Source organism: Orbicella faveolata, unplaced genomic scaffold (genome assembly GCF_042242905.1).
Source record: "Orbicella faveolata isolate gen_17 unplaced genomic scaffold, um_ofav_v1 contig_26, whole genome shotgun sequence".
In the NCBI taxonomy this organism is placed as follows: domain Eukaryota; kingdom Metazoa; phylum Cnidaria; class Anthozoa; order Scleractinia; family Merulinidae; genus Orbicella; species Orbicella faveolata.
Genome location: NW_028301554.1, coordinates 14819735 through 14845516, shown reverse-complemented (window position 1 = coordinate 14845516; position 25782 = coordinate 14819735). Strand labels below are relative to the sequence as shown.

Below are 25782 nucleotides of genomic sequence, written 5' to 3'. Positions count from 1 at the left end.
GAGAGTGGGGTGTTTTAAAGTTGCTAATGGCCGTACAGAACTCCGTGATCTGACTGGCGAAGTAAAATGGGATAATGCGAATAAAGCAGTGAAGAAGTGCGCTAAGTTAGCTAAAGATGAAAGTGTTAAGTTGTTCGCTTTGGGAAAAGGTGGCGTTTGTTTATTTGGGCCGCATATGAAAAATACTGACCTCGACAGCGGAACTGAAAACGCACAGTGCCACAACGGTATTGGAATTGGAGACAGCGTGTTTTTATATTCCTTAGGTAAGCACTGAAATTTTCTTTTCTCTTTCTTTTATAAGCTGATGAAAAAGCTTTCGTTGTAGAATATCACACCACAATTCACATTACACGTGACAAGTGGCTGTAAATTTAATTCGTGGTGCCAGAAACTTGTGAACGCGCAGTAAGGCGCTTTTGAATTCAAAATTAGATTTTCTTTTTGTAGAATGTATTTGTCTCAGTCTTGCATTTTTCGTCAAAATGTACCTACCATGACACCTTAGCCAACTGTAAATCTTTTTTATTTGTTGTGGGCTATTGTGGGAGGATCACTGATGAATGATGATATTTTATGTCAATTTTTGTGTTATCCTGACACAAGAGACGATAAAAAGTTTGGGAAGTAATCAGCCATACAGAACTTATCCCCAAAATAATCCCTCATAAGTTATTTTTAAGTCACTCACTGGGAGGGTCCAGAAATAGCCAATCCTGTGACGCGGATATTTTCACGTGGACAGCTCAAGCAGCTTTCCACGCTTTAAGCCCTGGCCAAACGGAGTCGCAAGTAGACGCAAGTTCACAACCTGCGTCTACTTGCGACTCCGTTTGGCCAGGGCTTGCGTGCACTTGCGTTGACTTGCGATGACTTGAGCTCACTTTGGTCGAGATCAAATTTTCACGCAAGTCGACGCGAGTTTTTCACCGTTTGGCCACCCAACCCAAGTCAACGCAAGTTGAGTGACGTCCATAAACCTATTATTAGCCAATGAAATACAGGATATGTCTGCCTTAAGATGGTTTTTTTTGCGACTTGCGTGTACTTGTCAATGACTTGTGAGGAAACTTGCGAGTCCGTTTGGCCACCCAACGCAAATCTCTACTCAAGTTCAACTTGTAGCTACTTGCGACTACTTGCGAGTCCGTTTGACCAGAGCTTTACATTCTCCACGAAAACATCCACACAACGTCAGGTAGTAACATTATCGCCAGAATAACTGGGTACCATGTCAAAAAATAACCTGAGAGGGGCTACGAATAAGGCTCGTGTGGTCAGGGACTTAACTCCCTGCCTTACATGTGTATCATGCATGATTAGTCAAGACAAAGTATAATTCACTACAAACATTTCGAACTTGTTACCGCCAATTGACAACTTGCTCCTCATGAAAAAGTCATGGCGAGTCATGATATCCTTTATAAAGTCATAATTATAAGCATTTGAATTGATGACTGTTCGTCGCAGAATGTTGATAGTATGTCATTAATTTGACATACTTCTAAGTAGTCCTGCTACTCGCCCGACATTCAATGTTCTTACAGTCGAACCTCTCGTAAGCGACCACCCAAAGTGTCAAGCCTCATTAGAATATGGTAACTGCCGAGACTTGCCCCAATGCCGATGCAATGTTTTATTCATATAAAAGTCAATTTCGAGAAAAAAAAAAACGGTTCTTCCCATTCAGAAATTTCCGTTTCCCGTACTAACCAGGAAAACGACGTTACAACACCTTATTATCCATTTTTCGCTCCATTATCTGTCAAGTGGTCGCTTACGGAAGGTTCAAAACAAAGGAAAATTTCGAGCATTTAGCTCTAAAAGTGGTCGCGGTCGCTTATGAGAGGTGGTCGCTTGCAAGAAGTTCCAGATATAGTGATTTGACTCGGAAACTTTAAGTATTTTGGAAAACTGGTCGCTGAGGAGAGGTGGTCGCTTACGAGAGGTGGTCGCAACCGGAGGTTCGACTATATCTACATTTGATGACCACACACATCTACATAAGTATAAAATTTCCGTTTGATGTTGAGCCTTTGATCCAAGGCATTTGCCTCATATGTGTTTTCGGACAACTCGCTCATTCAAAGCTTTGCAGGGTTTTCGCGCTAAATGTCGTGTCCTACTATCGCAGAGAATATCTTGAAACGCGAACGTGTTGAGCAATGTAGCCTGTGATTTACTAAGCATCTCACCCAAGAAAATACCTAATAGTAACATGGTGAAGTTCGTCCGGGTTGTTGTTCGCCACAATAGACGGAGCCTAGACGGCTGCATGTAATATTCGGTCTCCAAAAACTATGGCTTATAACTTATATAGCAAAGAAATTTAAAAGGACCCTTGCCTCCGACAATAGCCCACGACAAATAAATATTTTTATTAGACTTAATCTTGCTATAAATTACGCTCTAAGCAAAGCTATTGTAAAAGGTCTCAATAATATCGCGGTGAATCCACAGAATCGTTGAGTCTTCAACCGCTTGGGTGTTATAAGGACAGGAAAAGCGACCGGGCTCTGCCAGATCTTTACCATAACCTCCGAGGAAGGATCCAATGGAACGCTACTAGACGCGGATTGGATCTAGTAGTGGAGCAGTGTGCAATACAAGCCTACAAAATAGGATACGAATACTTCGGCGTTCAAAATTATGGAGAGTGTTACGGTAACGGGACGAATTACACCAAACATGGTGACAGTCACGATTGCGATGTGTATGACAACGAAACTGGTCACGCAGTGGGAAAATCACTTGCTAATTTTGTGTATTACCTTAATAAAACAATGATAGAATTAAACTGAAAACACATTCTTCGACTGGAGACGCAAAATCAATCCCGACGAAAAAAGTGTCTGCTATTTTGAGCATCTTGAGTTAAGACCGTGGCGAACTATAAATGGACGTACTAGGCCTTTTTGTCTCTTGATTCAAATATAAAACGATAGCTCGTATTGTATCTGTCTACGTATTGAGATGCATAACGATGCAGCAGACGGATTATCTCTCTGAGCCAAGTCTCTCTTGTTGGGAATCCGCCTCTAGTACAAAAGAAGCCAATCATCTTTAACCGCCCATAGAAGTCTCGATTTCATAACCTAATCGTTTAGTAGTTGATACTTACTGGGAATCCGTAAATGTGACTGGCTAAGCCATCGTTGATTATTCGCCCATTGTCAACGCCCCGCCTGTTTTGTCATAATTCTGATGAATTCTAAAGAGCCATCCTGTTGCATAAAAAAGTTACTTAACTTGAAGCTCAACTTATTATGTGATAGAAAAAAGTGGTCCCTAAACAATCTAACTACTTCCTCTCCTTTTTTTTTTACGACCAATTAGCAAAACGGCTGTCCTTGGCTCTTCGCTAATAAAAAAATAACCAATCTCGCAGTCTTCACTGTAATTATATGCATATATACAAATATAAACTAGATTTGAGACTTCCTAACGTCAAAAGTATTACCGATACTGTACCAGGGTTACCACCCACCGGAACAAAAAAAATCCCTGACTTTTCATTGACTGTAAAGCAATTTTCACTGACCGTGCAGGATGATTATTTTGGCAGTCAACAAAAATAAGGATGGCTCAGATAATTTTTAAAACAAAATTTCCTTATCTATTCAAAAATATCTAATGAAATAATTTGCGGCAACCTTAAGATAAAATTCCCAGACTTTTCACCGATGTAGAAATTCCCTGACCTGATACAAAACTCCCTGACTTTTCCCTGACCTTGAATAAAATCTTATTTTCCCTGACTTTTCCCCGACCGTGGCAACCCTATGTACTGGTACTGGATGTCCGAGAGTAAATATTGATTTCAATAACAAAAAATTAATTGGTATACCTGTGTATAGCCCCATTTTGCTGCGTAAAGCCCGGTATAGCCTGGTGTAGCTGTGTATATACCCTTTCAATGGTATACCATGGCATAAACTTTATCCCACGAGTCACTTGTATTTTCTCGGTATACGCACGAGCTTTTACAGGTATAGTTTAATAACGCATAACTATTTTATACGAAGCCACATAAAATACAGTGGTCAACGCAATCAATGCCACTTACGCGCGGCGCATGATGGGAAGGTTGGAGTGATGCCGTTGAAACTACAACGGCTTTCATGTATTCTGATTGGCTGTATTTTCTGAGGCATAGTTTAAGGCATGGTATAGCCTGTCATATGCTACACTTTATCTCGTAGCATACCATGAGATATCCTGCTTGTCACACGAGCCTTTTTGCAAAAAAATTTTTACCCTGCCATAGAATACAGTGGCAAAGACAGTCAATGCGACGGCCACGCAGTGAAGTACCGTCGAGCTTACAACAACTTTGCTCTACACTGACTGGCTGTATTTTCTATGTAACTTAATGAGTATTTTACTGTAGTCTGTTAGTTGTTTCCATTCTATTCGACAGCTGAGCACCAATTTATACTAGATTAGAGGCAACCTTATATCAAGAGTGTAGTAATTGTGGTCCCAGGATTTCCGATGGTTCATGAGGAAAACGAACGATAGAAAACGGCGAAACTGAGGGAGACTTTCAAAGAACAGCCTAAAGTTCGCGTACGATAATCGATGTGGACATGTGTAATCAGCTATAGTACTAGCATTTTGTTATGATAAGTTGTAAATAGGTTGTAACAGATTTCTCGTAGCCTTAAGCTGAACAATGATTTGGACACACAAACTACACAAGTATCAGTGGTTTGTAAATGCTGGTATTGTCGTCCGTATGAGAAAATAGATACAAAAGTATTGGAAATCCATAGTTTGGCTAAACTATTCCTGCCACCCTTCAAAGGTCGAATCTTCTGTTCGCGTTCCTGTAACCTATGAAGCTTACGAGGGTGGGTGCTTAGCCCAACCGCTCAAACCGGAGGGTGAGGGTTTTCTCACGGGGTTTCCTTCCCCTAGCCATGGGTTCTTGCTATCAAGGGGGAATAGAAACTCGCCTCTCGCTATTGCAAGGAAGTAACTGTTAGAGTAAACTTTCCTTACTACAAAACACAGTATATTGACCGCGGTCATCCCGACCAGCGGCATACTTCATTGAATCTCCTATAAAAATTAAATTAGAAAGATTGTAGTAGGTTCCTTAGAAACCCTTTCTTGGCTCAGAGTAAAACAAAATGACACTTAGATACAATAAATTTAAAATTCAGTGCAGCGTATTCTCGCGATGAAGTTACGACTGTTAAATGACTTCATATGATTAAGAGTAAGTCAAAATTTGTATGATTGCAATGTTTCATGATTTCAAACCTATAAGGCTGAAACATGGGAACTAAATTAATTTGAACCCCTTCTTCGCATTTCTGCAAACACATTTTCCGCTTATAAACAATGGCTGCCATAAAACGCGCTATCTGAAAGATTACTGAAGACTACAGAATTTGAATAACTATGTTAAATCTGAGATCATGACATTTTAGCTCACTGAAAGCCGAGAAATAGGCATCAGTTTTACAGCTGGGGTTGCAGCACCACATTTAGCCGAAAAAGTGAGAGAAAACCGCAACACTAAAAACGAATTTTAGGTTGTGTCTTGAGAGCCTCGCCATCAAACTTCAGCAAGTAACTCATACAAGGGTTGCGTTGTAAGTAGTCAGTGTAGTCTGCTTTCACTCCATCTCCTTGGGAACGACGAATGTCGAAAAATTAAAACATGAGAATCACCGAGTAATCTCTTCCTGTTCGTGCAGGAAAAGTTCCAAAAACTTAAAATTCACGAGCTAAAAATCCTAAAGGTTTTTTATATCAATACTTAACGAAATATGTCTCAACTCGACCTAAACCTAGGTCTAATAACCTGTTTCCATCCGATTTAATCGTTAAATGGTTCATGTCCTTTGTTATATACTGTTCTACCAAACAAAACCTTTGAGGTGGCTTTTCACGTGCGTTTGAGTGTGTGCGATTTTGCCATGTTTAAGAACTCTTTAAAATTATCCTAAAATAAATTACAGTAATCCTCTAGATTAAAACACCATCTCGGGGGCCAGACCTGTACGACGACTAAAAACATGCCAAGCTCTTAGAGACTAGAGCTAAGCGTGACCATAATTACATGATGTCTGTGATTTGATGCATTTGGTGACCGCTACGTGGGCAGGCAAGCTAAAATGGGTTTCGTGTCAAACTTAAAGTTCAAAAACACCGAAGACGAGAACTGGAATTCTTTATCTTCCCAGCTGTGCTCTGAAGGGGAGGCTGTTGACTGCTTGGAGCGCGCAGACATGGGAGGCGTCCCATGAGGTAACGCATGTTCCTTATTAAAACCTTGCGGGTGGTGGTAAGGTTGGTAAATGGTCCCATGAGTAGTGACCACGCCCATGGGAGGGCGGGGTTGGTTCGTGGTAATTGGGCCATATCCCAATGTTCCAGACAGCAGTTTTTGTATTGGGTTTGGTGGTTCTTCCTCGTGTGATTCCTCCGCTGGCCGCTGCAGGATCTTGTAAACTGGTTTGTCGTCCTTCCCTTTCATAACGGGCGAGAAGTCGTCTTCCTTGAAAGCTTGATAATCTAAAATAGCAACAAAACAGAGCCTTCTTTACATCGCCCATGGGGCAGGAGGCACACTTTTTGGTATATCAAAATTCTTGTTCTCAATAAAAACAAACAGCACATGCTCGTCAACTAGAAAATCGCTTGCCTAGTAGTTGCTAAACAGGATATTTAAAGCATCATGCAACGCTTTAGTGACCCACTATAAGAGCAGTCACACAACGCTTGCATGATGGCCGAAGTCACGGCACCAAGAGGGCGCGGCCAGAATACCTTTTAAGGTCCTTGTTTTCTGTTGCATGTGATGTTGTCGCAGTGGATGGTTAAGTTCGTGTTGTAGCTGAAAGCGTTCCTGTTGTTGTTTTCGTCTTCTTTCGATCGCAGCTCGTTTTTGTTCCTGTTCAAGACGCTGCTCTTCCTTTGCAAGTAGTTTTTGAAGCTGGATATTTCCTGGTGATTCCACCGTGCTCGGGGCAGGGGTGGGGTCAGCTTCTTTTTGTCGAGCCGCCGATATCCACTTTCGAAGACCCCTAGGGAAAGAATTGACATCTCAGTCACTGAGACGAGGTTCCCGAAAAAACGTGCTCCTAAAAAATTTGCTCTACTGTCTCTTTCATCCAGAAACAAGACTCGAGGGATAATGCCGCAGCAATCAACCACACTACGGCAAGATGCAATTGCAATAGAGTGACACTGATTACCTTATTTTACATCTCTACATACTGTTTCACTTATCGATTGCATGTATAATACTTTAAAGTAAAATAAAAAAATGTTGTAATTCCAATGACGAAGCGCGCGAAGTCTAAAAATAGAATGCAAATTATTGGAACCCCGCGAGAGTCAGACAACGTAAGCGTGTTCTAGGAGAAATAAGAGGAAAATGAACGCCTAATTTTCGTTTTAAAAATTGTTTTAGGAACACTTGCTTACGCACTTGAAAAAGCGTCAAATCTTCCACCATTCCGTTTTGTTTGTCTGAGTTTGTCTGAGTTATGACGTCACTCGCGCGCTTCGCCATTAAAAGCGACTTCCTGAAGATTGCAAAAATTCATATCCAGCAAGAAAAGCCAGTCTTTCAGTTTTACAACGGGAAATATTAGTTCCCCGCGCAAAATGGAGGAAATCGCCGATCCGAAAAAAATTAAAAACTTCCGCAAAAATCTCGTGCCACACGGTAGCTTCCAAAGCAAACATGAGGGTTAATGTCTTTGATACACTTCTAAATTCCCAGAACTACTACTGAAAGTAACATGTCGCAATCAGTAATGAGAACTAAGTTTTAACTTCGTTTCTTACTTTACAAAAGGCATGACCATGAAGAACGCATTTGGGTTAAGTCCCAGTTTCTCGCGGCTCACTGTATCTTTCTTGTGGGATGGAAGATCGTTAACATAAAACCACTCTATGTTCTGTGGATCAAACAAACAAATTCAAAACTCTGTTCCTCCCTGGTTGAGATACGTTCACAGATGTATGATCTATACGGTTTAGAAAAGTGTCACATACGTATATGATGGTTAAAGACTTAGCCAAGAGGTGAGAAGAAACATCTTTGAACATTTTACAAGAGTGTCAACGCACCCTCTTTTACTTCCTGAAAACTGTAGTGAGCTACATTAACAAGATCTCTGCTAGGATCCTTCATGATAGTGTAATATTTGATGGCATCTTTCAAAAATCATACAAGTAAATGGTTAGTGGGTAGACTATAAGAAGTTGGGTTTTGTTCCTGAAATCCCCCGCGCGCGTTACCTTGGTTAATATTAGGGAAATTAAGGGAAGAAACAAGGAGGGAATAGGAAAAGGCAGGAAAAAACCTTCTCTCTTTTGCCTTTTTCTCCACGCCCACGCATCTCGCAACTCGTGGCTCACAGCTAGACCACTCTTGCATGATCACACGCTAGAAACTGAACTTCTCGCATGCTGGGAAAAGAAAGAGGCTTCTTGCAGTCTAGTTACTGGATGAAGAGAAAGTCTAGTTGGAAGACATAAACATTATTTCATTGCATCAAACCACGATGCGGAACATGCAATGTAATGGCATCAGGACTTAGAGAGACATTGTTCACTGTAGCAGAGTTACATGTTAGCATTTGGTGACATCATTTAAATATTTTAATCCCATGAAGGAAATATAAGCCTAGGATATTTTCACTTTTTAAAATTAAATATTTCTGTAACTACCATTACTATTGGTTAGTTCAGTATGGAACACTTAAAAGAAATATGCATCACACTTTGACAGACTTGACATTTTATTACTCTCATGGCAATATTGATCATTGTCATTAATTTTACCTTAATTTCTCCTCTAGTTTGTGGTTGGAACACTGTCTTTTCAGGTACACCAGGGACAATGTACAGCCTTACCTGTCAAAACAGAGAGAAATTCATAAAATAAAGGCTATACATGTATCTACATGTGTAATGTCAAATTTATGGATTACCATCTGACCAAGAATATAAGGGCCTGGAGGAGTTTTGTCAGTGACCTATGCTCCAAAATGGGAGTAGACAGGCTTCAGATCAGATCAGATACATGTGTCATGAAATTTCCTACAATTTTTTTATGGTAGCAACTCTTTTGTGACACTTCACAAGACAATGATATTCCATAGCTGTGATGACAGTATAAAAAGACAATAACAGTTTCAGCAACTATGAATTTACAAATGTAGTCCACACACACCCAAAGGCAGGATGTGCTTTAGGTGAGAGCCTGCCCAACGTACAACATAGCTTTTCAACCACAAAAACTTCTCTCAGAAATTTCTTCAGTGAATTACTGACAATGTGATACTATGCAGTGTGAACATTATTCATGTAAACTGTGTACATGCTTAAGCAAGTACAGTCAAGTTTTTCAAAGTATTACTTGATGATCCTGAAAGTTGTGTTCTAAGTATGCATCTGGGTCAGCAAAAAATGACATGTCAAATCCAGTTTCTTCTAACACCTACAAGAGAGTAAGTATCATTTAATAAGATTCCTGCTAGATTAGTGATCTGCTACTAACAGCATTTTGATTTCTAGAAAAGACAATCATCCACACCCACCTCTCTTATAGCACAGTCAAATGCAGATTCATCTTTATTGACTTTTCCTTTTGGAAAACCCCAGCTTGTCCGTGACATGAATGGCTGCACTAACACACACTAAAACAACGACAACATAACATAATTTGTAACATTACATGTAAGTACTGTAGCTCAAAGAAATTAGCAGAAATGCTACTCTGTGTATTTGAAGGTAGATAAAGTTACACTGGTGTTATGACACAAGAGACATCAGTGTATATTAAGGGCAAAAAGGCCCCTTATCCTTCTAGGATACAATGTCTAATTCATGATATTTAAAAAAACAGAGTACATTTTCCGTGTTGCTATGTAACATATCAAACGCGATAGACAGCGTTTCACCTGGATATGAAAACACCAAGAAGAGAGTTGAAAATATGATGTGCAGCAGAGTATTTTTGATGAAATTCAAGGCGTTTGGATAGTCAATGAAACATTATCTCGAGTGTTTGATACATCTTCTCAATCGAAACAAAAACTAAGGAGTAAATGGAGAATTAAAATCATCAAAATCTATGCTAATTAAGACTGGGTATCCAAACTTCCCTCACGGTTGTGATTTTCTTTGTTTTAACTTGATGAACTATTAATGAGTTTGAGAATGATTATTGAAACACTACTGGAAGTTTGAGATTTCTCCCAAACATTTTGAGTTCTCCTTAATTTTCACATTATTTTGAGTGTTTGTATATGTGTATTAAACTCAACTTATATGCAGAGAAAAGGTTTTCAATTTCTTTTAAAAAACACTGTGAGAAATAGAAATGAAAACTACTTGTTCATTTTGAATATCAGAATGCAAATTCTCCTCACTCATACAACCATTGTATAATCAGCTCTTGCTGCTCTCTGTATACACCCGGTTTTAGAAGTACAACTATTTTGTACAATTTGTTACTGGGTGTGGTCTAAAAGGATATAATTTATTGATGAATAATATTATTGTTACCTTTTCTAACATTTGATTTAACAATATTGCCCCATAAACAGGAACACTGTACTTATACTTTTTCCAGTTCTCAAACACTTGATCGATGTTCTCTCCAGTTTTATTAAGGAAACGAAACTGCTGAAAGAGTGACCGAGTTAAGGAAAATAATTATCCTGAAAAGGTATTGTACAGTCATGTACATGTAGCACAAATAATAATACATATACACCAAACTTCATACAGAGTTTACTTCGAGCTGGGAACTAGTTTGTTGGTTTTTTTGATCTCTCAGCCAATACTTTTAGTATACTGCAATACACATTGTTACAAGACACATTAGTATATATATTGTATTTAGAATCACTTTTATCAAATAGTATACGTGTATATATTGTATTTATAATCATTTATCAAATTCTCAATCGCAGATAATGCATTTCTAGCTAATCTTAGTTACCAGCCATTATAGCTGCATTTGACCTTCTATGGAAAATGAGTGCAGCAGGTGCTTCTCAGATGAAAAGTTTTTGGTAGTGTAAAACAGCAGATTTGGTGAGATTTTTACCGCTAAATACAAGAAACAATGGACAATACAATATACTGGAAAGCCACAGAGTGTACAATTATTAACTCATCTACATATACATAGAGTAACACAGTAAATGGTTTGAACCCAGGAGTATCAGTAGTTCGTATAGTGTGATCGTCCGGGTGAGTGTAGTTCTGAAAAGAACTGTTGTTGGTGACTGACGTTTCGACAACCTGAGCGGAAGTCATCTTCAGAGTCAAGTATACATAGAGTTTGATAAAAAAGATTTGAATGAAAGGGCTTGTAATAAAAATAATGTACAAAGACAGAAAACACTGGTACTGGGAGCAGGCAATATTGACTAAGAAACCCATTCCTCCTGCCACATGCAAATGACAATTTCCAACTTATGCAATGCACTGGTTACAGTTATGATCCAAACCCTCCCCAAAAAGTTTGATTGGTAAGGTCTTAAACAGTATAATTTATATTAAGCTTATGACAACTCCATATATAGAGGATATTACACGGTGGCGAGAAGATACGAATTTTATGTTCAAGTGGCAAGAACAATATCTCACGAGTGAGCTTCGCTCACTCGTGAGATATTGTTCTTGCCACAAGAACATAAAATTCATATCTTCGAGCCAACGTGTAATGTTCTTTTTATTATATGGAGAAACCAATTCAACAAAAGCAAAAGGCGGGAATCGTGACGTCATTGAACGATACGACACTCACAAAGCTGACATACGGAAAATACGCCACTCGGGTCCTGGATGAAGTGGCGTATGGAATCTGCGAGTAGTTTAGTTCCCAGTAAAACACTCTTCTCCATATAATAAAAGCTCATATGTACCTCTACTATAGTTAGCCAACAATATTGCAAAGCGTTTCAAGAGTTTTTGGCTTCTCGTAACCGAATAACCCTAAAGCAACCTGGAAATAAATCAGTAAGCTATCTTACCAATTGAACAAAGCATCGAACCTGAAACTGTTGAAAATGACAGTACATAGGTATGGTTTGTAAGTTACTTCGACCGTTTCGACCGCCGGATCTCATTCGAAGTGCAACTGATGGTAAATGTTTAGGAAAAGGATATTGATTTTGGTAAAATCCTTGAGGCCACAGGGTGGGAGATCAGGCTGCTCTTGTCTGTAAAAGTCAACGTAAAACCAATGTGCAGTTTCGATCTGAAAACACAATCGAACGATATCCTTCCTTTCCTCTTCCGGAATGTTGATCAAGAAACGGCTGAAGAAAGAAACAATAGGCACTGATTAAAAGTCAGACTACAAAATAAAAAAACACAGATGAGTAATTTCTGACTAACCTACATAGATCTTCTAAAACTGTTTGAGGAATAATCGAATTTGAAGGAAAATACGGAGAATCAGTTTCGATGCCATCTTCGGACGCCATCTTTAAAAATAACTTGCCTCGCAATCATACGAAGGAAGAGAGAGCTTGGGTAAGAGCTTAGCAACCCTTCCGCAACCATCATGGCGGACAAGTCATATTGAATTTTCATGTGCGTGCGATATGGGTTACGGGCTTAAACTTCTCGTTTTACTCTTCTTCATTTCATTTCTCTATGTGGTTGGAATTTTTCTTTTCACGCGCGGCTTTCTTTTAAAGCGACTAGTCATTAACGAGTACAGCGATTGTACGGAAATTCCAGACATGTTGCCGGATCAACAACAGTCGAGGAAAATAAAAAGTACAAATGAAGGTTGCTGGACGAAGACGACTCACAAAAAGGCTGTGATTCTCATTATCGATGCCTTACGCTATGACTTTGCGCAATACAACACTAGCATTGAGGAGCAGGCTGCGTTACCTTACCAGAACAAGTTAAAAGTGATCCATGAAGTGTTGGAAAACTCGCCTCAACATGGAGTACTGTTCAGATTTGTGGCAGACCCACCAACTACCACTATGCAAAGGTTAAAGGCGCTTACTACTGGTGAGAAACTCATGTGTTAAAACTCGTGGTTGACCCAATGGTCTTTTCCCACCCTGATGGTACAACATTGAGTCATTCCATTTACTATCCGCACCCCACACCCCCAGCCCCCGCCCCATTGAGGGACTTTGAATTTTATCCCTTCAGAAAAGTAAACTTTTTACCCCCAAGAAAGCAAGATCACAGTGCCAACACACTTCCCCCTTCAAAATTTTTTTAGAAGATCAAAGGCACTGACACAGTTGCCCCCTCAGAAACAGCCTGTAAAGACTTGCCCCCTTCCCCTCAGATTTCCTAGACCCTCAATAGGGGGCTGGGTGTCAGACAGAAAATGGAATGGGTTTACTTGTGGGGGGAAAAACACAGAAATCAAATTCCACAAGCAAATGAGAGGGAAGAGTTGTCTGCCTGAATCTAAATTTTTGGGCATGGCTCAGGCTCATTACTTTGGCCCCTAATAATATTTACAGTACCGGTCAAATGTAAGTTGACAGTCTCGACTCGAAACTCGATCCTCAATACTCAATGCTTTCAAGAATCGAGTTTCGACGCTCGAGTTTTGAGTTTCGAGTTTCGAGCATCAAGTTTCGAGTTTCAAGACACTCAAAGAATTTTTCGAGAAAACGATTTATATCTCGAATTTGTAACAATAGAAATAAACAATACCGCACTTCGTGCGGCTTCCTTTATTCGTGCAAGAATACGTGTACATGTATTTCATATTAACGTCCAAATTGTTAGTCTTGAGTTGAAGTCTTGAATTGTAATTATATTCATTGCATAGAAAAAATAACACACGTACGAATCAGCGTGCAAGTGCAAAATGATATTTCTAGTTCTTGGCAGCATTAAATTACTCTTGTCATGTCAACTTCTGTTACATTAAGGCATGTTTAACATGACAACTTGTTTCAAACTACAAACGAAACTTCCTGTGCCTTCGTAAAAAACCTAGATGGATCCAAGATGAAACGGCTGTGTTGACTCTTTTTGTTAACTTACAATTACAGGCTGGCCAATCAGAATCGTTGCTCCCACAGCTAGTAAAATTCTAGGTTGAATGAAACAGAAAGGTTTTCCACTGATTTATCCATTTTTTTATTTAACAGCTTTAACAGTTGATATATCTTAATTTTTGTGAAATTATTATAGGTAATCAAGCAATTGATCTTAACTTCAGCAGAAGATAAGATCTTTCAATTTTGACGTGCATTTTCTTGTCTGCACGAAACAACCCACTTCAAGACTTTCTAATTTCTATTGAGTCGTAAAAACAAAACCCAGCATCGAATTGAAAACTGACCGGAAAAGTTACTCTGAAATCATCAGCAAATGGATTAAAGATAGCTCGAATCAAAAGAAATGTGTTCATACCAAGTGTCAAAACAAACAACCAATTGGAAGAAGCTGGTGATTTTGAGTCGCATGCGCACCTCGAGAGTTAGCGTTTCTGATTTCTATCGAGCCGTTCATACAGTTGATTACAACAAAACTCACTGTCATGTTCAGAGTTGTTACTCTGTTGTTACTCTGAATTGAATGATAATTAACTCCAAATCGAAAGAAGTTCAACTGAGGGACAAAACAATCGATTTAAATAAGCCAACCGATTTATAAATGTAGAGTCGCCTACCGCCTCTAGAGTCGCGACTCGAAAATTTCTCTGTCTCCAAAAGCAAACCAGCAAGATTGACATGTACATGTATTTGGAAAAATTAATGGCGCGATAAATTCTTTGTCTCCTCAACTTGAAACTCGAACGACTTGACTCAAAACTCAAACGACTCAACTCAAAACTCAAAGGACTCAACTCGAGACTTGATACTTGAAGTTTTCGAGTTTCGAGGATCGAGGATCTAGTCGAGTCATTCGAGTTTTGAGTGACTGGTACTGTAACATTAGTGCTAAGGATAAGATTCTCCTGATCAAATGTAGATGTGCAAATATTGTGCTACAGTGCAACTCAGATGTAAGCGAACTACACATAATTATGCGTATTATACACACATATTTTGCGTATATGCGTATGTCAATACGCGCACATATGCACATTTATATGTGCATATATGTCTCTTTGTTATTCATTTCCAGAAGTTTCTTTATATGAAGCATTGTTGGACAAACAAAGGACATTTCTGGAATGAAAAAGCATCAGGTTTCAACATGAAATTTGCATATTGTGAAAAATGTCAGTGAAAGCTTACATGTACATGTAAATATTTTGAGTTTTCGATCGCTTCACAAGTTCACCGACAAACTACCGTTTATTAACGCTTGCTTGATCTTTGGCCGCCAAGAAGTTGGGAAGAAAATTGAAACAGTTGCTTAAACTCCTTGTTTTAACAAATTGTTTCGAATATGACATGTAATTTTTATGTTGCAGTTTACGGTTTTGAACAACTCACTGGGTCAAAGAGTAATTTTGCAAGTAGTCCTCACAGTTTTTAAACAAAATAATCACCTTTGGCTTTACATTGACTCCCAGATAATTAATTTGAGAATAGTAATTATGAAAATTTGTGTCTCACACACGTCAGCGAATCGCTTGTGAATGTTTATTGTCTGAAGCATTCCATGGCCTAGTCAAAAAAATGAGATCTCTGGTTCTATTTGACACAAATCATCCATTCAAACAGTAGAAATACTCTTTCCTTGATGAACAAATTGTTTATCAAAGTTTCTATAGCACACCGCTCACGTTTAGTTCATTTTTCTTCAAAATGTGTATTGTCTGAAACACTCCAATAAGATCTCTTGTCAAAAAAATTATATCTCCAGTTCCAGTGATCCATCAACCTGCACGTCCCGCATCTCAGACTCATAATTTTCCTAAAAGACGCACAAATTTAGTCCCAGATGCATCTCATCGGACGCAAAAAAATTACCTTCTCTCTATGACTATCATGACTTGATGACTTTTCTTCTCTATTTATGAAAAATTTCAAAATATGTATCAAAGTAAGCAGCGCATGATCATAAAGCGAATGTCATTGCATTCTGGTCATTACAGGCTCAATTTTCATGATCAGCGGTATTTTACAGAAGTGTATGGTTTTCGACTCCATACATGTGCTTTCTGTCTCTTCCTGTTTGCTTTCATAAGGCAGACATTGTTATTCCAATTGAAGGCTTCCGTGCAAAAAAGGCATATATAGCATTTTGGGCCGATTTTTATTTTTTGGAGGATCAAGCTAATTTTTGGCAGACTGACTTGTTTTGACATGAAAAGCATCGTTGCATAATTGGTTTTGTTGATTTGTGCTTCATTTTCGAGAAATACTGTATGCAAAAAACCTCAGTCTTCCAAGCGGCATCTTTTATTTTATTGCTGCCCTGCTCATGTATATCTAAGCACACAAAATTGTGCTTACTTTATTTACTTTACCTTTAATTTCCCAGGAAGTCTACCAACATTTGTTGATGCTGGGAGAAACTTTGCCAGTTCAAATATCACTGAAGACAACATCATTTTCCAGTTGAAATCTCTAAAGAAGAACATCACCTTCATGGGAGATGACACTTGGGGAAGTCTGTTCCCTGACTCTTTCCAGAAGTCCTTTCCATTCCCGTCATTTAATGTGATGGATCTTCACACAGTGGACAATGGTGTGATTGAGCATTTGATTCCAGAAATAACGACAAAGGACTGGGATGTTCTGATTGGTCACTTTCTTGGGGTTGACCACTGTGGACACAAGTTTGGACCCAACCACCCAGAGATGGCTTCAAAACTCACTCAGATGGATACTGTTTTACGGTATATGATAATTTTGTCCAGCTCTTGTTCCAGGGCTCAAAGAAAACAAATTTTCAGGCTTGCCCCTTGGGCAAGCTTTTACTATGAGGCACAAGCCAGAAAATCATTTTCACTATCCCCCAAAAAGTTCATCTCTTGCAGTAGTTCTGTAATTTGACTTTCCTCAAAAATTTCCGAAGGCCAACTGGAAAATCCACTAGTCTCAAGCTAGTGGACTTCCTTTGTACAGTGGTTTCCCTTTTGCTGTTGACACTCATGCTATGGAATATTGTTAATTTTCTTTATGCATGTGGTATTGTTCTAGATCATGACTCAGAGAATACTGTGAGTTTAAATCCCTCAATCATTTCTATGAGCTGCAGATGCACAGTTACAAACACCAGCTGGGGGGTAAAGGGTGAATTTTTTCTGCAATTGTAAAGATTGGAGTTGTCGTGTTGTCATGTCTTAGAAGTGCGTCTTCTAGTTCTTGGTGTAGTGGTGGGTTGCTATGTTGGTTACTGACAGGTCGCCATAGTTGCTATGGGCCCCATGGATAAGCCAAGGGAATGAGTTGTTCACAAAACATTGTGTTATGAGCTCTCTCGAGAAAGTTGCACTAGGGAAAAATTGCGAATAATACTGTTACACAAACCAATTTATTGTGTTTAATGCCATCTCAGTGCAATAAGTGTGACCAGGAGTATTATTTCCTCTGTGTGATGGGATGCTTTTCCATCACAAGTTACTTCCCAGTAATTTAGCAGATTGCTTAGACAGTCTGGCAGTACTCATTTATACATGTACATGTAGGCAAACAAAGGAGCGACATAGCATGAACCTTGTTGTCGTTGAACCTGGACTGAGTAATCCATGGTCCAATGCACTAATCATTAGAACACTTCTCTCAAAGTATTTAAGCACTGCATGTATGTAAATATATAGTGAACAGTAACGCAGCATGCAAAGAAAGTCTTGTGTGATACATATGTAGCTTGGGGCTAGTGGATTCTGCCATTGGGCCAGTGGATTCTGTCCTCCACTTGCCCAACAGGCAGGTGAATTTCTTGGAAAACTTTTTGAGCAAATTCATATAACAGAAGTACTGTAGGAGGTCAGTGAAATTTTTGGGGCTTTTGAGAATGATGTTCGGACTAGTACATCCTACACCACAGAATGTCCTTTGGGCAAGCCACAGGCTGATTGTTTTTCTTAAATACACTGATGTGAAAATAAATTTCAATCATCTACCTAATGGCAATATGAAATATGCAAAATGCCAGTTAGAATTTTTTCATACATACATATACAGTGTACCTCGTACTAATCAAGTTCGAGGTCCGTACTGTAAGTTACAGATCAAGTTTCCCCCCTCCCCCCCCCCCCTTCAATTTATAGCTCAAGTGTAAAGTGCGAAGGCCACAAATTGAAGGGGAAAGACAAGGATCTGCAACTTACAGTATGGAACGAGAAGACAAGGCTAGTAACGTATTTTAAATTATATTTCTACTGTGTGTCTGACAGGTTTCAAATTTCTGAAGCATGTTGAAAGCAAAACAATATTTTTAAACTTTTGCTTCCTATGAAAGTTAAGAACACTTGGTGCTAAATCAAGAAACACTTTGGCAACAAAAACAGCTTTACCGGTAAGTTTCAGCAGGCCGTACAGTTGAATATGGCCTGCTAAAATGACCGATCATAGTGCATGCAGTAACTGAGATATATAATAAATGTATTTATGTGTACTGTTACTATGAGTGTGATCTATTCTTGCAACATTTGCTGCTTGTAGGCATTTTGAGAAGGGCAGCATGTCTAATAAATTCTCCTTGGCACAGCGTCAAGTAAATAAATTGTCATTACATTATGGTGATTGTTTTGAATGTTACAGGTCTGTGATGAAAACACTTGATGAGGATACAGTACTGTTTGTGATGGGTGATCATGGCATGACACGTACTGGTGATCACGGGGGAGACAGTGAGGATGAGGTTGATGCAGCACTCTTTGTTTACTCAACTAAACCTCTAGCTACTTGTAACATGCAATTAAAGGTGAGTCAATGTAAGTATGTTTATGCAAAACAGTGTAGCTTGACGTGCAAAGCTTCACAGAATTTTTTTTATTAAATTATTACATAACTATCGTTGCTTGCCTTGAATGGAAAAAAAGGACTCTACTAAAAGTGAAGGGCCTTATAACTTGCAATAGTGGTCAAAAGCCCATTTCTGGTAACAATATCTATCCCATCCTGGGCAGGTGTGTAGAATTTCAAATTTCAAGAAGTATTATCAGTAGAATTGAATGACATACTGCCCATGAGTGTGGACAGGAAGCAGGAATCAATGGCTACATGAATCATTCCCTCTGGGAAAGATAATGAATTATGCATGTACATGTTTGTATGATTACTTGTAATATGTGTCTTGCACTCTTGCCATTGTACAATATAAACTGTGCTTTTTTCATAATGTACATGTACATGTTCAGTAAAAATGGTATTTCATTTGTTCATATTCGTTCATTTGTTTGTTTAGTCAGTGATTTGTTTATTTGTTTTTTGTATTTATTTATTTATTATTATTTTATGTTCTTACCTGCTGTAGGATAAAACTACAACTGTCTCTCAGATTGACTTGGTCCCAACCCTCTCCCTGCTTCTTGGCATTCCAATTCCCTATGGTAACCTGGGAACCATTATACCTGAGCTGTTTTGCCATGATAGCACCATGGATTTACAAGCGCACCATTCAGATGACAAACATCTTAGCATGGCGCAGCAAGTGCTAGACTTGATAGAAAGAAACACTGCTTTTGAAATAAACTCCAAACAAGTCAACAGATATCTCAATGAATATGCCTCCATTTCTGGAGAGATTTCAAAGAGCACATTGGAAGACTTTGCCAGAATTTTACACAATGCAACTGAACTTGTTTCTGAGACCAGAGACTTTGCTGACAAATTTGACAGTCACAAGGGATTGATTGAAAAAGCTACTATGGAAGACCTAACACGTCTCCATGAAAAATTGACAGCCGTTGAAGGATTTTACAGGGATTATTTATCTCAAGTGAAGTCTCTTTGTCAGTCTCTATGGGCTAAGTTTGATCTCAACTCTATATTTGCTGGTGTGTCTGTGCTATTTCTTGGTGTTGCTGTTGCGATGTTAACACTTCTTGACTGTGGTAGAAGGTTGTCACTGCTGGCAGTAATTCCCTCGATGGGTTTCACTCTGGCTTCTGTAGTGACTTCCTTTAGCTTTAATTTTATCATTGTCATGTCTTTATTTCCTCTGTGTGTATTGGTACTAGGTATGTTTATTTCCCTTCAGAAGGTAATAATCAAAAGGACGAAAGTGGCGGTTGGCTGTTTGTTCACTAAACTTTCAACAGACAGTGTTTTTGCTGCAGTTTTGTGTTTTCTTCAATGCATGGCTCTGTTTTCAAACAGCTTTGTCGTGAACGAGGACAAAATAATCGCCTTTTTCATTCAGGCTTTGATTGCTATGAAATGCGTTCAGGGCCTTTGGAAATGTGGGATTAGCGACAGGAGAAGGCCCCTTTTAAGACAGAACTCTAGGAGGTTGCCCAAAAAGGAGCACAAAAGAGGCAGTGTCATTGGATTTCTCCTCAGACTGTTATTGGCATGGATTGCCTTTGACATTGTCAATAGAACTGCCATCGTATTAAAAGCTTGCCGAGAGGAACAGTGGTCTTGTGTGCCTTCGGATTTCCTTAAACCTCTGTCAGCTTTAACAAACAAGGATTTTACAGCAAGCAATCGCTTTATTCTAACTGTGTTATGCACGGGTGTGATTCCGCTTGCAGTTCGACAATGGCTGCGTTATCAGGGGAATTTAAATGGGCCATCGTTCGTGGTATTGTGTGTAAAGTTTTCCCTGCCGGGAGCATTTCTACTGATCTGCGCGCACTGGGTGCTGCAGATGGTGCCAGAGGAAAGGACCTCTGTCTTCCCAGAGATTCGGCTGTGGCAGCAGATCATCCTTCCACAGATGGTTTACTGTCTGTGTGTCGCGACAGTCGCATGCCTAATGTATTCGCCACTGTGTCTCTACACTGTCTTCACAGGCAGGAAAACCTCTTTCAGTGAAAAAGTCCAAGCGTTGCAAGACCCAGACGATAATTCTGCCATCATCCACGCTGTGGTTCAAGAAATAAAGCAGAATTGGCACGGTGAGAACGGGAACACTCCTCCTGTGGAAGAGATTGGCAAAGATGACGCAAATACACCAATGGTTTACGGTCTCGCTACAGTGTACTCGTCAGCGTTATTGATTTTATTTCTCACCGTTGCGTTGCCGCTAATGATGCTTTTGGCCAACGGAATGTCCCCGTCTGTTTTTCTGATGTGTGTGCAGATGTTTTTGTTGTTAGAAATTCATGGATTGAGCCATGATGGGGAACTCGACAGCAGTTATATCAACGACTCAGGTCAGTGGTGGCGTTAAAATGTATAAAAATAATTTACAACCTCATGCATTGAACGTACAATGTGTTGCTCACCTGTTAATCTTTACATTTCCCAGCCCTATCCCAGTGCCTTTCCCGAAAAAAACCTGTCGGTTGTCTGCACTGTCGGCCGACTGTCCGCCGACTGTTAGCGGTTTGTTGGAGATTGGAGCGTAGTGTATGTGACGTTTTTTGAAGGAAGCGTTGTAAAAAAAAAAAAAAAGAAAGAAAAAAAAAACCGAAAGAAGCGATTAGACTTTAAACGACGAGGCAAAACTAGTGGATAACAACTGTTAAATTATCTGGTACACGTATTCGCTGTGAAAACATCATAAAGTGCGGAGTTCACAAATTTGAGTCAAATACAGTCAGGTCGAACCTCCCATAAGCGACCACCCATAATGTCAAGCCAGGGTGGTCGCTTAAGGGAGCTTAGACTGGGTTCAAATTTTACCTTTCAACATATGGTAACAGTGTATGTGCATGTTTTCTTAAAATTTTCAAATGTTTTATTCGTGTAAAAAGTCAATTTCGAGAAAAAGTTCGGTACTTCCCATCGAAAAATTTTCGTCTCTTGTACTACCCAGGAATGCGATAATGTTGCAACACCTTATTATTTCGCTCTATTATCTGTCAAGTGGTTGCTTATGGGAGGTTAAAAACAAAAGAAAATTTCAAACTTTTAGCTCTAAAAGTGGTCGCGGTCGCTGAAGAGAGGTGGTCGCTTACGAGGGATGGTCGCAAGCGGAGGTTCCACTGTAGTTTCATTTGCATTTGCATCTGCATTTACATCACTGGCAATTTTGGCGGGAACTTATATATTCGTCTAGCGGTCAAGTGTTCAGTTCCCGCCAAGACTGCTGCTGTCTCAAATTTACGAAATCTTCCACTAAGGTAGTAACTGAAGTCCTTTATTGACATGGTAAGTTCTATGCGAGTTCTATGCGTTCCATCAAGGATTTAAAAAGTTTATTCACCAATTTTGTGGTCTCGTATCTTGGTTTGTCGCTATGTTTCTAGCAGTTTTTCTTTACAAACCTCTCGGACGATACGCTTCATGTCAAGGCAATACAAACTATAGAGGACTGAAAAGCGTTTTGCGTTTGTTTTCTCTGTGTATTGGAATACAAGTTGGTCACTGGAACTGAAGTTTTGTTCTTAAATCTAAGTAGGCAAAGTATTGGAAGTTGGGTGTCTGTCACAGGAACGTCTCTTGTAACCAGGCATTTGTTTGTATATCTTTTTATCAGATACTTCATTGAGCATGGTAGCTCTGTGGTATTTCCTTTCGTGCTATTCCTTCTACTGTACAGGACACCAAGCCACTATTCCATCCATCCGTTTCGAAGCGGCCTTTGTTGGATTCCCAGGAGACATGGAAAGCCTTCTTCTACCAGGTAACCAAGCCAGAAAAACACAGTTAAAAACTCTTAGAAAACAGTCCTAAGAAAATACGCGCGCTGATTGGTTAAAAATCGTGTTTCTATCACTCGATGGAAACACAGAACTAGCACGAGCTGTTGACGTAATGATGGCGCGAGCAAAGAGAATTTACACTTTCATAATCAAAGTTAACAAGCCGTTTTCCTTTTTTTCGTCGCGGTGTTTTCTAAAAAAAAAAATAGAAAACATGTTCTCCGTGTTTCTATCGAGTTTTAGTATAAATCTACTAGCGTTCTATCACGAATGCCGTCCTCTGATTGGCTACGCTACTCACGTTCTATTCTGTGATAGATAGTGAGTAGCGTAGCAGCGTGCGCTGGGGGCCGCTTCTTTGTGTTGTCGAAGTGTCTGCGAAGAGGATTTAGATGAAAGTTTTGAACGATTAGTAGATTTATACTAAAACAATTAGATTATTCGCTCTCGATTTCTATGCGTGATAGTTGACTCGGGCTGCGCCCTCGTCAACTATCCCGCGATAGAAATCTCGAGCTCATAATCTAATTGTTTAATAGAAACACTCGTGAAAGTTTAGGAGAACTTCAAAAAGCTGTGGAAACACTCGCCTGCGGCTCGAGTTCCCACGGTATTTCTCGTTCTCCCAAACTTCCACTCGTGTTTCTATAACTCGATAGAAGCACGGTACATGTTTTCTATTTCTTAATTGCCTATTGGGTTTTGGTTTAGAGCAGATTCAAAACGATGTTTTCTATGCAATTTTCCTTCGAACATTTCTAATTCTGCCTGCAACTCTAGCAAACGAAAATTGTACTTTACACTCAAGCTAGGGCTTGCACATGCGCCCTTACCGTGAAGCTACGCCTTCAAGGTCTGACAGAATTTTACCTCAAGGGGTCAACAAGTAATCAAGGCCGTAAAAACAAATCATTCTTACATGTTGTAAGTCACGTTTGTGTTATGGTTTATGATGTTTTGATCGTTATTACAGCTGAATGTCATCCTTCAAAACGGCGAAAACAATTATAATTCCTGAGTTTGTTCGTTTGCTTGCTGGATTAACCTCACCCTGTTCTGGTTCCAGGTCTCCTCATTCTACTCAATACTTTCGCTGGCCCAGTCCTATTTGCCCTTGGTCTTCCTCTCGTCCTGTTTTGGCCTCAAATACCAAACAGAGTGCTAGGGACTGAGAAGAAAAGTGGTCGTCAATCAAGCAAAGGAGAGTTCGATTGGATTGAAAGTCCCGAGCAGTTAAGAACCCGGACATTTCGCCTCGTACTCATGTACCAGGCACTTCATGGCGTTAAGGTTTGTATGCCTCCAACCAAACATCACAGCTGCCTTTCATCCTGCTGGGCCGGAATATCCTTAACGATAATGAGTTATGCGTTTACTAACTACTTATTAACCGGGAGTGAGGTCTTTACGGGAAAATCTCAAACCGAGACCTTGCCGTATTGACCTCGCTATCGTTCGGTCAATACGGCAAGGCAAGGAGATTTTCCCGTATAAAAGACCGGACGTTCGAGGTTAATAAGTTGTTTATTATATAGCTTTTTGCTTGTTTTTTGCCGGCCCGTAATCGGCCCGAGGACATTACGGGGAATGATGCCCTAGTATTACTCAATCAGAGCGCCCGTTATATCGGCTACAAATACAAGTCATATAACAAATACAACTTATGCAGCGCTTTCTCGTGGTATACCGTTAAACATCCCAAGAAAACTCATATGGTAGGTGGGGTATTCCGTGGTACACCACAAGAAAGTCTTGCATTTTGTACCTTGCCATAGCAAATGCAGTGACCAACACAGTCAATGCGACATACGCGCTACGCACGATGGGAAGGTTAATACCATCGAATTTAAAACGGCTTTCCCTTACTCTAATTGGCTGTGTTTTCTATAGCTGATATAAAAACTAGCATGCAGTCTTCAGTTCTGCACACACTTACATAATAAGGATAGAGGCTGTATAGTGAGGTTCTTATTTCAAATCTGTTCATTTCTTGCGCAGCTTTTAGCCACATCTTGCTCTGCCGCTCTACACCGCCGCCATCTTATGGTGTGGAAGATTTTCGCTCCCCGATTCGTTTTCGAGGGTGTCTCCTTCTTGCTGACCACCGCTGTGTTGTTCGCGAGTTTTGTCGCGGTTCTCAGGATTGATCAAGCCCTACGAAGCTGGTTCAAGAAACTAGAGACGTCTGATGAATTGAAAACAAAGAGCAGATAGTCAACGTCCAGTCTCACCAAGGGTTCTCTAGTGTGTTCAGTAAATGAACCTCACCGTACGGGCACTTCGTTATTATGGGCAATTCACTTGGCCCCCTCAAACGACTCTCATAGTAGTCAACTGGTTGTTGACTAGTGAAATATCCTTTTCTTACGGGCGTCTTTGGTACGCTGCTCGTGTGAGAACGTTATGCCACAATATCAGCGGTCAGAATGTTAGCTAAATAAATGAGCGCTCTTCTCAACAGAGTTCGATTCGTTTTTAGATTGTTCACTGGTTCCCAGTCTCTCCAAGCAATGGGTGTTAATCAGATTTGGTATCAATCACTGATATTTTAACAAGAAATTAAAATTAAATCTGGACTGTTGGTACTCTTCGCGCTCGGTTTAAGCTTCGCGGGCATTTTTTCTCGCTCCGAGCCCAGCTTTTGCAGGCCGCCCTGTGGGCAAGGTAGTAAGCCAAGTTTTGCTAGAAGTATTGTTGGCACATAAAAACAATGCTTTCTTTAAAAAAAAAAAAATCCTTGTACATCTTCACAACTGCTGGCATCTTTTATTACTACTATTATTATTTGGGGAGATTTTTTTGCTACTTAGCAAATAATCTGTAATCTGCGCTGGCATATTAACGACCTTCGTAAGAGAGATTCGTGTTTAGTTAATTGCAGTCGTCTAAGGAGAATACTCCGCAAGGAGGCCGCTGATGTTATTCGCTACTTTTTTTAAAAGGCAAATTAATCTGCCTCGTGTGATCTTTAGAAACACTTGCCCCTGCTGTTTCCTGATGATATGACAATCAGTGATCAATTACCTGTTTAACTTGCACCCATCTTGAAAAGTCGTTTGTGAACAATCACTCTACATCGATTTATTTCGATTGTATTTCTTTGCTAACGTAGTGAACAGAAAAAAAAAAAAATACCACTTATA

General features: G+C 39.7%; 2 protein-coding genes and 1 pseudogene across 2 annotated transcripts; 2 read left to right on the top strand and 1 right to left on the bottom strand.

The window, feature by feature from the left end:
• Positions 1–3384, top strand: part of LOC110062290 (A disintegrin and metalloproteinase with thrombospondin motifs 3-like) — a 72092-nt pseudogene extending 68708 nt beyond the window's left edge.
• Positions 3385–4706: 1322 nt separating this feature from the next.
• Positions 4707–12491, bottom strand: LOC110062313 (m7GpppN-mRNA hydrolase-like). Its single transcript, XM_089295230.1, has 9 exons — positions 12385–12491; positions 12154–12305; positions 10540–10667; positions 9570–9668; positions 9389–9469; positions 8812–8883; positions 7810–7922; positions 6784–7040; positions 4707–6528 (listed from the first exon to the last, which is right to left on the bottom strand). Exons 1-9 carry the CDS (start codon positions 12471–12473, stop codon positions 6107–6109), a joined length of 1413 nt encoding a protein of 470 aa, XP_089151356.1. The 5' UTR covers positions 12474–12491; the 3' UTR covers positions 4707–6106.
• A 57-nt stretch (positions 12492–12548) lies between these two features.
• On the top strand, positions 12549–25101 carry LOC110062311 (GPI ethanolamine phosphate transferase 3, catalytic subunit-like). Its single transcript, XM_020769180.2, has 7 exons — positions 12549–13017; positions 16417–16774; positions 18645–18807; positions 19360–21205; positions 22474–22620; positions 23706–23929; positions 24638–25101. Exons 1-7 carry the CDS (start codon positions 12594–12596, stop codon positions 24851–24853), a joined length of 3378 nt encoding a protein of 1125 aa, XP_020624839.2. The 5' UTR covers positions 12549–12593; the 3' UTR covers positions 24854–25101.
• The last annotated feature ends 681 nt before the right edge of the window (positions 25102–25782 follow it).

Bases quoted from the DNA above. Each gene is read 5' to 3' on its own strand.
- LOC110062313 (XM_089295230.1), bottom strand. From the start codon at position 12,473: ATGGCGTCCGAAGATGGCATCGAAACTGATTCTCCGTATTTTCCTTCA. The intron at 8,884-9,388 runs GTAATACTTTGA...CTGTTTTGACAG, and splicing joins ACAACTTTCAGGATCATCAA to GTAAGGCTGTACATTGTCCC. The intron at 6,529-6,783 runs GTATTCTGGCCG...TTGCTATTTTAG, and splicing joins GAAAACAAGGACCTTAAAAG to ATTATCAAGCTTTCAAGGAA.
- LOC110062311 (XM_020769180.2), top strand. From the start codon at position 12,594: ATGGGTTACGGGCTTAAACTTCTCGTTTTACTCTTCTTCATTTCATTT. The intron at 16,775-18,644 runs GTATATGATAAT...TGAATGTTACAG, and splicing joins CAGATGGATACTGTTTTACG to GTCTGTGATGAAAACACTTG. The intron at 22,621-23,705 runs GTAACCAAGCCA...TTCTGGTTCCAG, and splicing joins GGAAAGCCTTCTTCTACCAG to GTCTCCTCATTCTACTCAAT.